This window comes from Gekko japonicus, unplaced genomic scaffold, assembly GCF_001447785.1.
Source record: "Gekko japonicus isolate JY-2015 unplaced genomic scaffold, Gekko_japonicus_V1.1 scaffold50, whole genome shotgun sequence".
Classification (NCBI taxonomy): domain Eukaryota; kingdom Metazoa; phylum Chordata; class Lepidosauria; order Squamata; family Gekkonidae; genus Gekko; species Gekko japonicus.
This window is the reverse complement of record NW_015164666.1, coordinates 288,497-301,547: the sequence shown is the minus strand read 5'-3', so window position 1 is coordinate 301,547 and position 13,051 is coordinate 288,497. Positions and strand designations below refer to the sequence as shown.

The following is a 13,051-nucleotide window of genomic DNA, read 5'->3' as shown; positions in this document are numbered from 1 at the left end:
GGCCAGAGAAGCATACGACTTGCGGCTAAGAGTTGCCAAATAGCACTTATGAACTAAAAAGATTTATGGATGAACTGGAAGAAGTCTATGTGCATACTGAGAAGAAATTAGATATATACCAAAATGGACTAACTAATCTCCTAAATTCCTTGACTTAATGAAAGCATTAATTTTTATAACTAACAGTATACTAACTGTTAATGACCCTACTTCCTTGGGTTTTTAGTTATAGTGTGGGTTTTCTTTCTTTATACTGTCTGTATCCTGGGGTTTGTTATTTTACTTTGTTATTTTTTCCCCTCCCCATTTTTCTCCTTTTTTTTTCTTTCTTCTTTCTCTCTTTTCCTTTTTGTAGTCACGTAGGTGTAATAAAAAATCAATAAAGCTACCCTTCGGGGGATTAAAAAAAATAGTAAGGATTTTCAGTGGAGGATGCTGTCATTATCTGTGGTCACAGTCCCCCCCCCCACTATTTTTTTAAAGGTCCTAAAATATCGGTATGTTGCTGATGTGTTGTGATGATGCCTTAAGCAGGTTCTCTGAATTCCCAGATTTCATTTTACAAAAAAAGGCCAGTCTCCCTCATAGACATATACAGAAAAAGACATATCTCCATGAAGGATGGAACCAGATACTTACTTTTTTTGCTTTATTTTTTTTATATAAAGATTTTATCATTTTTCCAATACCACAACACTAAATCTATTGGGATAGGGGGGTTGAACACTAATACACTAGTACACTACAATTCTGATAGGGAGTAGAGAGGTGGAGCTAACAGAGTAACATCGATCTGGATTACATGAGTATATAACTGTATCGCCTACTAATACAAAAATAGCATTATACATGACAGTTAAAGAATAAAGATTAGCTTTAGATCTCATTTTAACAAAAACTGCAGTTAAACATCTATCTTGGTTTCAGAGTCTTTTCTTCTTGCATTTCTTCATTGTCTGAGCTTTGGGAGCAGCTGTTCCTTTTTCAGATTCCGATGTCTCTGAAGATTTAGAACTAGTGCTTGTTGAATTGAATCCTGTGAGTAGGATTCTTCTTCGTCTTCCTCCTCCTCCGCACTAGGTTTTGGGTTCTTTTCTTTTTTATTTTGATTTGGCTTTGAAGATTGGACCATAAACTTATTTGCTTTAGGAACAGAATCAATCTTGAATTTTTTGTCCTCATAACTGAAACTCAGACCTTCGAGGAATATCCATTAGGGTATTCCCTTTTTTGTAGAAAGAGAATAAGTTCCTTATAGAGTCTCCTCCACTTCCTCACTTCAAAGGGGATATCTTTTAGAATTTTTACATCTTCTTTTAATTTTTAAAGACTTCCCCATCGTGGATTTAAGCACCAGGTCCCTGGTAGATCGTTTCGTGAATTTCATATAAATTTCTCCTGGGAGTTTGTTTTTCTTTATAAAATCCGGGTAAATCCTGTAGGTCAAGTCCATCTCCTTCAATAAATCTTCTCGTTTATAATCCATTAGTGGTACAAGGGCGTCCACTAACAGTTCCTTTAAGTTTTCATTTTTTTCTTCTGGAATCCCATGGAAGCGTAACACGTATGTAGATCTTTCCAGCTGGAGCTGAATTAGCTATGTTTTGTCAGAGGTTCTTTCTTTTTCCGCTTCATCCACTCTTTTGTTAATGCTCTCAGTCTTTTTTTCCATCTTTTTTAGTTTTTTCTCGGTATCTGAGGGGTTTTTTATCCATTTGATTCAGTTTTTTTGGACACTGTCCAATTTAGTGTTGAGATTACTCATCTCCTCCATTAGAGGGTACAATGCATTTGCTAGCAATGTAGAAAAGTCTGTGGTTACTTCCTGGTTCTGGGAGGGAGTTGTTGGTTGATTGTTTCCGGGGAGTGGTTTTTTCTCCGGCATCGTTTTCTGCCCTCTCCCCACCATAATATCAACAAGAAGTAAGTTTTCCAAAACAAAATAAAAGTTCAACGGTTTTAATTGGCTTTATACTAGCATGCAGCTTCTGACTTTGTTAAACTTTTTATCCGTTTGGATTAGCTTAAAGTCTTTTGGTTTTGCTTTAAAACTGCTTTTCAAGTTTTACTGGGGGGGGGAGTCTTGAGTTCCCCCTCAACCCACGCTTTGCTCGTAGGCACTTCTAATTACTACCAAGGCTTTTATATTCACTTTGTAGCACATGAACGTTACTTCACTCACGGTTTGGAGCCTTGGAGATCTTTTAGAAGCATTTTTTAAACTTTTGATCGTGTCCGCTTGCTCCGGCAATCGTCTCTGGTCGCCATATTGGCTCTACGGGGATGGGACCTTACAGGGAAAAGGTGAGCCTCAATTCCTTCGCCGTCGCCTTGGAAGAGGCTCTCCTCAGCTCCCCAGGCTGGGGAGTCTCCTACAAAGACCCCGGGAGGGTCCGGGACAGTCTTGGACCCTTCCTGTCAGTCGTGTCTCGGTGCGTCTCCATCAGAGTGAGACGGGATGCGTCCGAGCGTCAAAACGTTGAAACCGGAAGTCACTTTTTTGTTTTAAATGAAAGCTGGGAATACAGAGAACCTGCTTAAACTATCATTACAAGCCTACAGTGATATATTGATATTTTAGGGCCTTTAAAAAAAAACCTGAAATCACTCATCTGGAAGGGCGGGACAGGAAGTGGTTTAATGATGATGAAAGCCCAATAATTGAAAAGTGGGCTGGAGGTGGATGGGTCAAAAAGCATCGATAGAAACATTACACACTAGGCAAAAGCTGACTGAGACTGGCTTCCAGAAAAACATCCCTCATGTATCACTGCCTTGACGTGGCGAGGGGGCTTGCGTGATTCGATGAGGCTGTGGGCTATGCCGTGGAGGGCCACCCAGAATGGACTGGCCACAGCAGAGAACTCAGACCAAGCGTGATCCACTGGAGAAGGAAATGGCAACCCACTCCAGTATCTTTGCTAAGAAAACCCCATGGACAATAACAAAAGGTTACAAGATATGAAGCCGGAAGATGAGCCCCTCAGGTCGGAAGGTGTCCAATATGCTACTGGGGAAGAGCAGCAGGCAAGTACAAGTAACCCCAGAAAAAGTGAAGTGGATGGGCCAAAGCCGAAAGGACGCTCAGCTGTGGATGTGTCTGATGGTGAAAGGAAAGTCCGATGCTGCAAAGAACAATACTGCACAGGAACCTGGAATGTAAGATCTATGAATCAAGGTAACCTTGACGTGGTCAAAATGAGATGGCAAGACTGAACATCAACATCTTGCGAATCAGTGAACTAAAGTAGACAGGAATGGGCGAATTTAACTCAAAATACCATTATATCTACTATTGTGGCCAAGAATCCCATAGAAAAAATGGTGTGGCCTTTATAGTCAACAAGAGAGTGCGAAAGGCAGTAATGGGATACAATCTCAAAAACGACAGAATGATCTCGGTCCAAATCCAAGGCAAACCATTCAACATCACAGTTATTCAAATCTATGCCCCAACCACTGATGCAGAAGAGGCTGAAGTGGACCGGTTCTATGAAGACCTACATCACCTCATAGAACTAACACCAAAAGAACACATTTCCAACAACCTAAGAGGTGACTCTACACAGATGGGCAACACCGAAATCAGATTGATTATATCATTTGCAGTCAAAGATGGAGAAGCTCTATCCAGTCAGTAAAAACAAGAACTGGAGCTGACTATGGCTCAGATCATGAGCTACTCGTTGCAAAATTCAGACTTAAATTGGGAAAACCACTAGGCCATTCAGATTTTACCTAGATTGGACAGAGGTTCGTGACATTGTACAGGAGGCAGCAGTCACCACCATCATGAAGAAAAAGAAATGCAAGAAAGCAAAGTGGCTGTCTGATGAGGCTTTACAAATAGCAGAGGAAAGAAGGAAAGCAAAAGGCAAAGGTGAAAAGGAAAGATTTACCCAACTGAATGCAGATTTCCAGAGAACAGCAAGGAGAGGTAAGGAGGCTTTCCTGAATGAACAATGCAAAGTAATAGAGGAAAACAATAGAATGGGAAGGACTAGAGATCTCTTCAAGAAAATTAGAGAAATCAAGGGAACGTTCCATGCAAAGCTGTCCATGATGAAGGACAAAAACGGTAGGGACCTAACAGAAGCAGAAGAGATTAGGAAAAGATGGCAAAAATACACAGAAGAACTATACAAGAAAGACCTCGATATCCTTGACAACCACGACGGTATAATCACTGACCTCGAGCCAGGCATCCTGGAATTTGAAGTTAAATGGGTCTTGGAAAGCATTACTAACCACAAAGCTAGTGGAGGTGATGGTATCCCAGCTGAGCTATTCAAAGTCTTAAAAGATGATGCTGTTAAAGTTCTGCACTCAATTTGCCAGCAAATTTGGAAAACACAACAGTGGCCACAGGATTGGAAAGGGTCAGTATACATTCCAATTCCAAAGAAGGGCAATGCCAAGGAATATTCAAACTATCACACAATTGCACTCATTTCACACGCTAGCAAGGTCATGCTAAAGATCCTACAACCTAGGCTTCAGCAGTACGTGGATAGAGAACTGCCAGAAGTACAAGCTGGGTTTCGAGGAGGTAGACTGGAGAAGACTGAACAACAACAAAAAGTGGTCTCAAAAGAGCCTAAAAAACTCTGAGGAATAAACAAAAACAAACAACAACAAGTGAATACTAAAGGCACAAAAATGCATGCAGAAATCAGGGGATACAGCGAAGCAGTATGGGGCCAGAACTGGCGGGGGGGGAGGTAAAAAAGAGCACATGTCAATATCATTTGATTTAACAAAAGCTTTGAAGACAGAACATTTTACTGCATTTCTCAAAACACAATGTCCATTTGGATTAAATGATTTCTAGCCTGTAATGGTATGCAAGCTGCCCTCCAGGCTATCAGGCACTTTCAGGATTTTACAAGGCCAGACATAACAAACAAAATACAGACCTTCATCTTACCTGGAAACTACTCATGAAAGAAGAGTCTTCACAATTCACAATGTGCCCCAGTCTTGCTTGCTGAGCTCGCAATTCATTCTCCCTAATCTTCTGGTATAAAAGGTTAATTTGCTGGTTCTGCCTGTAATTCATAAGAATCAGAACAGAAAGGAAAAGCATGTGAAACCCGAGTTACACTTTCAGTGTTTCCAATCTCATTCATTCAAGTGCAAATGTTTTATAATGCTGGGATCTATACTTACTGTGGAATGTAAATTCCCATGGTATGTTCAGTAATATCTTACAGTATGTGTACAAGTTCTGGTGTGCATATGAAACACACCTTTTACACCTCCCTTATTTTCTTCAGATGATTTCAAAGCTCTGCATGCACTGAGAGATGCACAGAGTGGTTATACTTTCCACTGAGGACTCTTGCAAAACAACGTTCTGTGCACTTCACAGCACAAACTGGAGGACCAAGACTACATGTCATTCTCAGCTCTTGAAAATTCTGGGTGCCAGGTTGCCACTGCAACCTGAAATTTGCTCTTGGCACATAGAGCTCAGGTGGCCCTTGACCTGTATTCTCTTATAGAGGTTAAAAGAAGGAGGGAAAGGGGGAGTTAGCCCTTAAAAGGAATGCCCTGCAAAATTTCCAGCACAGAGCTTTGCTGATTGGGTATGAACTCTGATGTACAATGAGAGGAACTAGAGATCAAATTGCCAACATTCGCTGGATTATGGAGAAAGCAAGGGAGTATCAGAAAAACATCCACTTCTGCTTCATTGACTACGCTAAATCCTTTGATTGTGTTGATCACAACAAACTATGGCAAGTCCTTAAAGAGATGGGAGTACCAGACCACCTCACATGTCTCATGAGAAACCTGTATAAGGGTCAAGTAGCGACAGTTAGAACCGGATATGGAGCAACTGATTGGTTTAGCATACGAAAAGGAGTACGACAAGGATGTAGATTGTCACCCTGCTTATTTAATTTCAATGCAGAGTACATCATGCGAAATGCCAGCCTGGATGAATCACCGGAATTAAGATTGCCGGGAAAAACATCAACAACCTCAGATATGCAGACAATACCACTCTAATGGCACAAAGTGACGAGGACCACAAGAGCCTCTTGCTCAGATGAAAGAGGAGAGCACAAAAGTTGGCTTGAAACTCAGCTTAAAAAAAACCCTAATATCATGGCATCTGGCCCCATCACTCCTTGGCAAATAGAAGGGGAAGTCTGGAAGCAGTGACAGAATTCACAGTTCTGGGATCCAAGATCACTGCAGACGGTGACTGCAGCCATGAAATTAAGACACTGCTCCTTGGGAGGAAAGCGATGGCAAACCTTGACAGCATAACAAACAGTAGAGACATCACCCTGCCAACAAAAGTCCACATGGTCAAAGCAATAGTATTCCCAGTAGTAATGTATGGCTGTGAGAATTGGACCATAAGGAAGGCTGAATGCTGAAGAATAGATGCTTTTGAATTATGGTGCTGGAGAAGACTCTTGAGAGTCCCTTGGACTGAAAGGAGATCAAATCAGTCAATCCTAAAAGAAATCAACCCTGACCGTTCCCTGGAAGGCCAGATACTGAAGCTGAAGCTCAAATACTTTGGCCACCAAATGAGAAGGAAGCACTCACTGGAGAAGACCCTGATGCTGGGAAAGATTGAAGGAAAAAGAAGGGGATGACAAAGGATGAGATAGTTAGGCAGTGTTATTGATGCAACGAACGTGAAGTTGAGCAAACTCTGGAGCACGACAGAGGACAGGAGGGCCTGGTGTGATGTCGTCCATGGGGTCGCAAAGAGTTGGGCTCGACTGTGCGACTGAACAACAACAAAAGTACAATGAGCGCAATCACTTACCACTCTCCTGCTCACCTGCTTAGCATCACCACCACCACTACACAGAAGAACAACTTTTGCCTTTGCTAGGATCTTCTACTTTCTCCTGACACAGCCAGGAAACAGTTGTAGGAACTAGAGTTCCACTTTTCCAGCTTATGGTGGGAGACCTCCAGGTAACTGCAGCCCTTGCCTACCAATGCTCATCTGGTCAGCGGGAAGACACTGGGGCCAAATGGTGGTGGTGGGGAGATGATCATACTGGGGAGAATTTTTTTTTTTTAAAGGCCTCATATACATACCAGAAGTTCTGGCCACAGAGTTTCTGGCAATTCGAAGAACTACCCAGAAGTAACAAAGAGAAGCTCTAGAAATTGCCAAACACTCTAAGTTTACCATAGAGTTTTTTTCTGGCAATTCTTAAGAGCTACCCTTTGTCACTTCTGGGTAGCTCTAAGAATTGCTAGAACTTCCAGTAAATAGACGAGGCCTTATCTGCTGGGATGCTGCCCCCCACCAAGCCTTCCATTAGTTGCCAGGCAACCCTAGTGATAACTGGTTGGCCACTATGTGAGACAGGATGCTGGACTAGATGGAGCACTGGTATGATTCAGCAGGGATCTTCTTAAAGCAGAAGACAATCAGGTGGCTGTGCTTAGTGAGGTGAGCAATGATAAGAGACTTTTCCCCAGAGAGGGGCAGAGGAAAATGTCCTGGAGAGGAAGCAACAAGTCTTTCAGTCTTCAAGCCATCATTCAGTGCTACGGGAATCATTCACAGTACAAATAATACAGCAGACTGTGAGTGGTTTTATATTCTGGTTTGGTATACTAATTATATAAATAGGATTATGATCCAGATTTACTGAGTCATTGAAGTGGAAGCTCCTGTTTGCGATATATTCACCATCACCCCCTCTAAAGATTCCATGCCTGTATTGAAAAGGGAATAATTATTGGGCATTTTGTGTCTTAATAATGAAGAGACAAAATACCCAATAATTATTCCCATTATCATAATAATAATCATTATTATTATTACTACTATTGTTGTTGGAAGTGGTGGTAGTGTTCCTGTTGTTGATGCTGGTGATGTTGTTGTTGTTATGTTATTTATAGTCCACCTTTCTTGCTGAGACTCTTGGCAGATTACATAATGTAAGTCTAGTATAATCAACAGGTGGGACATCCAAAGAACAGAACAATATGGAACAGAAATCTCAAACAGAAATGAAACAAATCAAATGGAAGTTACCAGTCCATACGTATAGGGGTAGAGGGAGGGCAACAACGAAGGTGTTTAACAGATGCAAAGACCAAACAGAAATAACAAGCTTAGGTTACCATTTGTTTGGGTTTAATTCTGGGGGGGAAACATAGTGAAAGGAAATAATAGATAGAAACACAGTAGTATAGGCCACAGTCCCTTTGCCAATGTAACTTTCTAACTATTTCATTACCCTATAGTCCCATTTATTTGTGCAAAAACCCCTCTTGAATAGTTCCATCTATATAGCTTGTGGAAAGCCAGGAGAGTGGGAGTCTTCCTAACCTTGACAGGGAGGTCATCTCACTGGCACCTATTAGTTCAGGCCCAGTTTGTTTGCATTCTGCTGAATCAAATGGTGGGGTTTTTATTACACAGAACAGTCAATAGGCATGGTACTTAACAGAACAAAAGAAAGCAGTTCCTTGCCCCAAGGAGCTTACAATCCTTGAGATAGGGAAGATGACAAAGAGAGGAGAGAGAAGATGGAGGTGGGGGTGAACTAGGGAAGAATATGTTCATTCCAATGACACATACACATGCTTGATTCCTGTACGGGAAGGGAACTATGGGGTTCTGTGACAGCTTTTCCTGGGTTATGCCTCTTCAGAAAAACATCCACACATGCACAAAAACCATTTTTCACCCCCCTCAGAAAGAAGATGAGGATGAAGCAACTCTGCATCTTATTCAGGAAAGCATTCCAGAGCCTTGGACCAAATGTAATAAAAGCCTGCTCTTCACAACTAACTGATGTTCTTATCTCTTAGAGGAGGGCCTACTGAATTTAGGGTTGCCAGCTAATGTGGACAAGAGGATTCGTTTGTGGAAATGGACTGTTGATGTTATTTGTGACATGGAGCCAAATAACATAACCTGAGAAATTTTGTTGTTTTTCAGCCGCACAGTCGAGTCCGACTTTTCGCAACCCCATGGACCAGATCCCGCCAGGCCCTCCTGTCTTCCGCCGTCCTCTGAAGTTTGCTCAATTTCATGTTCGTTGCATCTATGACACTGTCTAACCATCTCATCCTTTGCCGTCCCCGTCTTCTTTGACCTTCAGTCTTTCCCAGCATCAGGGTCTTCTCCAGTGAGTGCTCCCTTCTCATTTGGCGGCCAAAGTATTTGAGCTTCAGTTTCAGTATCTGGCCTTCCAGGGAACAGTCAGGGGTGATTTCTTTTAGGATTGACTGATTTGATCTTCTTGCAGTCCAAGCGACTCTCAAGAGTCTTCTCCAGCACCATAGTTCAAAAGAATCTATTCTTCGGCGCTCAGCCTTCCTTATAGTCCAACTCTCGCAGCCATACATGACTACTGGGAATACCATTGCTTTGACCATGCGGACTTTTGTTGGCAGGGTGATGTCTCTACTTTTTATCATGCTGTTTAGGTTCGCCATCGCTTTCCTCCCAAGGAGCAGGCGTCTTTTAATTTCATGGCTGCTGTCACAGTCTGCGGTGATCTGGGATCCCAGGAACGTGAAGTCTGTCACTACTTCCACGACTTCCCCTTCTATTTGCCAAGGAGTGATGGGGCCGAGAAATAATGTCCAATTAATTCTCTATTAAAGAGACATTTTTCTCTAGGCCAGTTGGCAACCCCATTCATAACTTCTGCATGCAAAGCAGAGGCACTTCCACTGAGCCACAGCCCCTCCTGTTTATTGCTTTCTTTCCCCCTCCCCCTCCCCATTTATTTGCTTTCTTTCCACCTCTCTCTCTCTGTCTCTCTTTTCCTCCTATGTGGACTGCTGTGCTGATGGAAGAAGGAAGAAAGATTTTTATTCTCTCCCCCTCCTGAACAACCTCAGGAATAAACATTTCAGGGATCAGAAAGGACTGCTAGAGGTCAGGAAATGTAGGAAAAATCTTTGACCAGCAACAAATTCCACTGATGGATCACTGGGTGCAACCCTGTGGTTGGGAAAAATTGCGCCAGCTTCTAGTTTTTACTTAAAGTGAACAGACAGTCTTGTACCAAGCATCTTGTTGGGAAGTCTGTTCTTTATTTGCTTATTTTAACATTACATCCTAAAAATCTACTATCCAGAAGAGACAAAACCATTTTAATGTTCATTTAATTCTTATGCAATGATCTTTCATAACATTAACTCTCACAATAAAATTTAACGTCAGGATTGTAACAGAAGTTTTCAAAGTAGGTTGCTATTTAAGAAGTATGCCAACATAAATTGCAGTAGCATTCCCTATTTCACATCTAATCCTATAAATCTCCAGAGCTGTCTGACAATAAAAGGCCTCATGCCATGTGGATTTCACTGCTGATGGTATTGTATGCTAGTTTTAATCCTTTGTTACCCCCACAGCTGTTACTATTAATCCAGCATATAGTCACAAGCTGATAGGGCTTTGCTTAAAAAATAATAGTATGATGATCTCACAAAACTAGTCAGTGTATGGCAATGGAAATAATACACTCAACACCCTGCAGGTAATTTTAGCAAATTCAAATAGATTCTCAAGTCTTCTCTACACAGCAATTTGTATCTGTATAACAAAACAGAATGCCTTACTCCCAAACTCAAGTAATAAATTTCTCTTTCATACCCTTGTAATCTATAGGTTCTTCTCCTCCCAATCTCCATGATGCTCTATACCGCGAGTGGCCAAACTTGCTTAACGTAAGAGCCACATAGAATAAATGCCAGATGTTTGAGAGCCGCGAGACATGAACAAATATTACAGACACATTTTTATTGGGAAATGTGCAAATTTGCTTTTTATTAACATTAAATGAGAGAGAGAGAGAGAGAGAGAGAGAGAGAGAGAGAACGAGAGAGAGAGAGAACGAGAGAGAGAGAGAGAGAGAGAGAGAGCGAGAGAGAGAACGAGAACAAATAGATGAGGGAGGGAAAAGAGAGACAAAGAAAGGTAAAAAAAGAAGGGAAAGAAAGCAAAAAGATGGGGAGAGGGAGGAAGGAGGAGGAAAAGAGAGAAAGAGAGAGAGGTGGAAAGAAAGCAAATAAATGGGGAGGGGGGGAGGAAGGGAGGGAGAGGTGGAAAGAAAGCAAAAACAGGTTGCTTACCTGTAACTGGTGATCTTCGAGTGGTCATCTGTGCATTCACACCGCTGGATCGATGGTGCTGTAGCAAGCTCTTTTAATGGATTTTCACCCCCATTTGGCGATTTGGATTGCGTCTCTGCCAGGGCCTAGACCAGGCGCGAGGGAGATATTGTTGCCTCATAGAAGGTGACACCCCTAGAGCACGAGATGCCTTTATGCTCTTATCAATATCCTGGAGCATGGTATCGGCCGTGCTGTTAAAAAGGTCGAGGTCATCAAAAGAGAGGTCTTCGACATATGACCTAGTATCTTGAGGAAGATTGGTATTGCGGAGTGAGGAAGTGTCTCCTCAGAGCAATAGCTGAGGCCATGGTTCTGGAGGAAGCCTCTAAAGCATGTTTGGACATGTTGAGCTGCTGCTTCGCAAGGACCATGCCTTCCTTCTGAATAACCCTAGCTGCTTGAAGCTTGTCTTTCAGGAGGTGGGTTAGGAGGTCGGAGAATCTTTCCCACAGAGTATATTTATATCTGCTCATGCAGGCTAGGTAGTTAGTGGTTTTGACCCCTAACGCAACCGTGGAGTAAAAGCGTCTCTCGAATGCGTCTAATTTCCTACTTTCCCTGTCAGAGGGTGCCGAGTGCGATTGTTTCGACTTGGACGAGGATGTGACGACTACCGAATTTGGTTGAGGGTGGGAAAATAAAAATTCGGCACCTGTCTCCTGGACTCTGTACATGTGGTCCAGACATCTTGTTGAAACCGGGGCTGAAGACGGCTTTTCCCATGGGGCCTTGATAGCTTGCAAGAGGACTGCGGACATGGGGAGTGCAATGGTAGTGGAGGTATCCAGGTGCACAATATCATAAACAGGATCAGTAACCTGTGGCTGTTGTTGTACCACAGAAAGGCCGAGAGAGTCGGCCATTCGTTTAACAAGGTCAGCATAAGAAGTAAGATACTCGGATGTTGATACAGGGAGGTCCTCCGCGACTGCTTCGTTCAGTGACTTGTGGTCAGGGGAGGTTTGGATCGCCAAAGCCTCTGAGTCAGATTCTTCGTGTCCAGAGTCAGAGCAGCCCTGTTCTGGTATTTGTACTGGAGTAGCTTTGGGTTGACTAGTTAAAACTTTTGGTGGAACGATTTGGGGGGTGGTAGAACCCAGAGGTTCCACTTGATGGTGAGAAGGGTCTTCAGCCGGAGGACGAGACAGTGATGCTGAAGGTCTCGATTTATGGGGTGACCTTGATCTGTGAGCAGAGTAGGTCGAATATCGCTCCCAGTCGGAATAGCCCGCAGGAGTGAGCCAGGGCATGGATGGTGGATAGTTGCCATAGAGGTATCTCAGTTGGCGGTGATCTCACAACATTGGTGGTGGCGGGGGAATGAAGACTTTAGGGGATCGACTTCTAGACCGATCAAGTCTTGGAGACAAAGGAATGTGCCATCCTTGTGAACGGTCTCTCAAAACTTGCTCATCGATATCGACTGTATTGCCATGCAGGCGTGGAGGGTAACGCTGCGGGGAAGAATAAATGTGTCGATTCCAACCACAATCAATGTCAGGAGCTTCCAAAAACGTCGATGTTGACAATGGAGAAGGAGAGAGGGAAATCTCTGCACCCATGGGGTGACTTAGGAGTTCCACATTCTCGATGTTGGAGTAAGGACGCTCCAGTTGTTGAATAGGAGAGTCCAAAATTTGAATGGTAGATATCGGTGGAGGGGCGTGGGTGTCCGATATCGATGGAGCGGGTGACACTATAAGGGCATCAGCCAGTGCGGACTCCACTACCTTCACCTTCTTCGCTGTTTTGAGGGGCTTGGAGGAACCCTTTTTTGCGGACTTCTCCTTACTTGCCTTGGGTCTCTTCTTCACAGGTGTTGAGGTGGAGGATTGCACCTTCGATACCGGAGGCTTCGGTGTAGATTGGACAATATCAGAAGCAGACCTCGATACCGGAGCCGTCAAGGTCGAAGGTCTCTCAG

General features: G+C 43.0%; 1 protein-coding gene across 1 annotated transcript in view; it reads right to left on the bottom strand.

Moving 5' to 3' along the window:
- CEP85L (centrosomal protein 85kDa-like) overlaps nucleotides 1-13,051 on the bottom strand; it is a 169,740-nt gene that overhangs the window by 39,406 nt on the left and 117,283 nt on the right. The window contains exon 5 of the mRNA XM_015409088.1: nucleotides 4,928-5,048. Within this exon, the coding sequence (XP_015264574.1) occupies nucleotides 4,928-5,048 (121 nt within the window). The remainder of the gene's footprint in view (nucleotides 1-4,927; nucleotides 5,049-13,051) is intronic.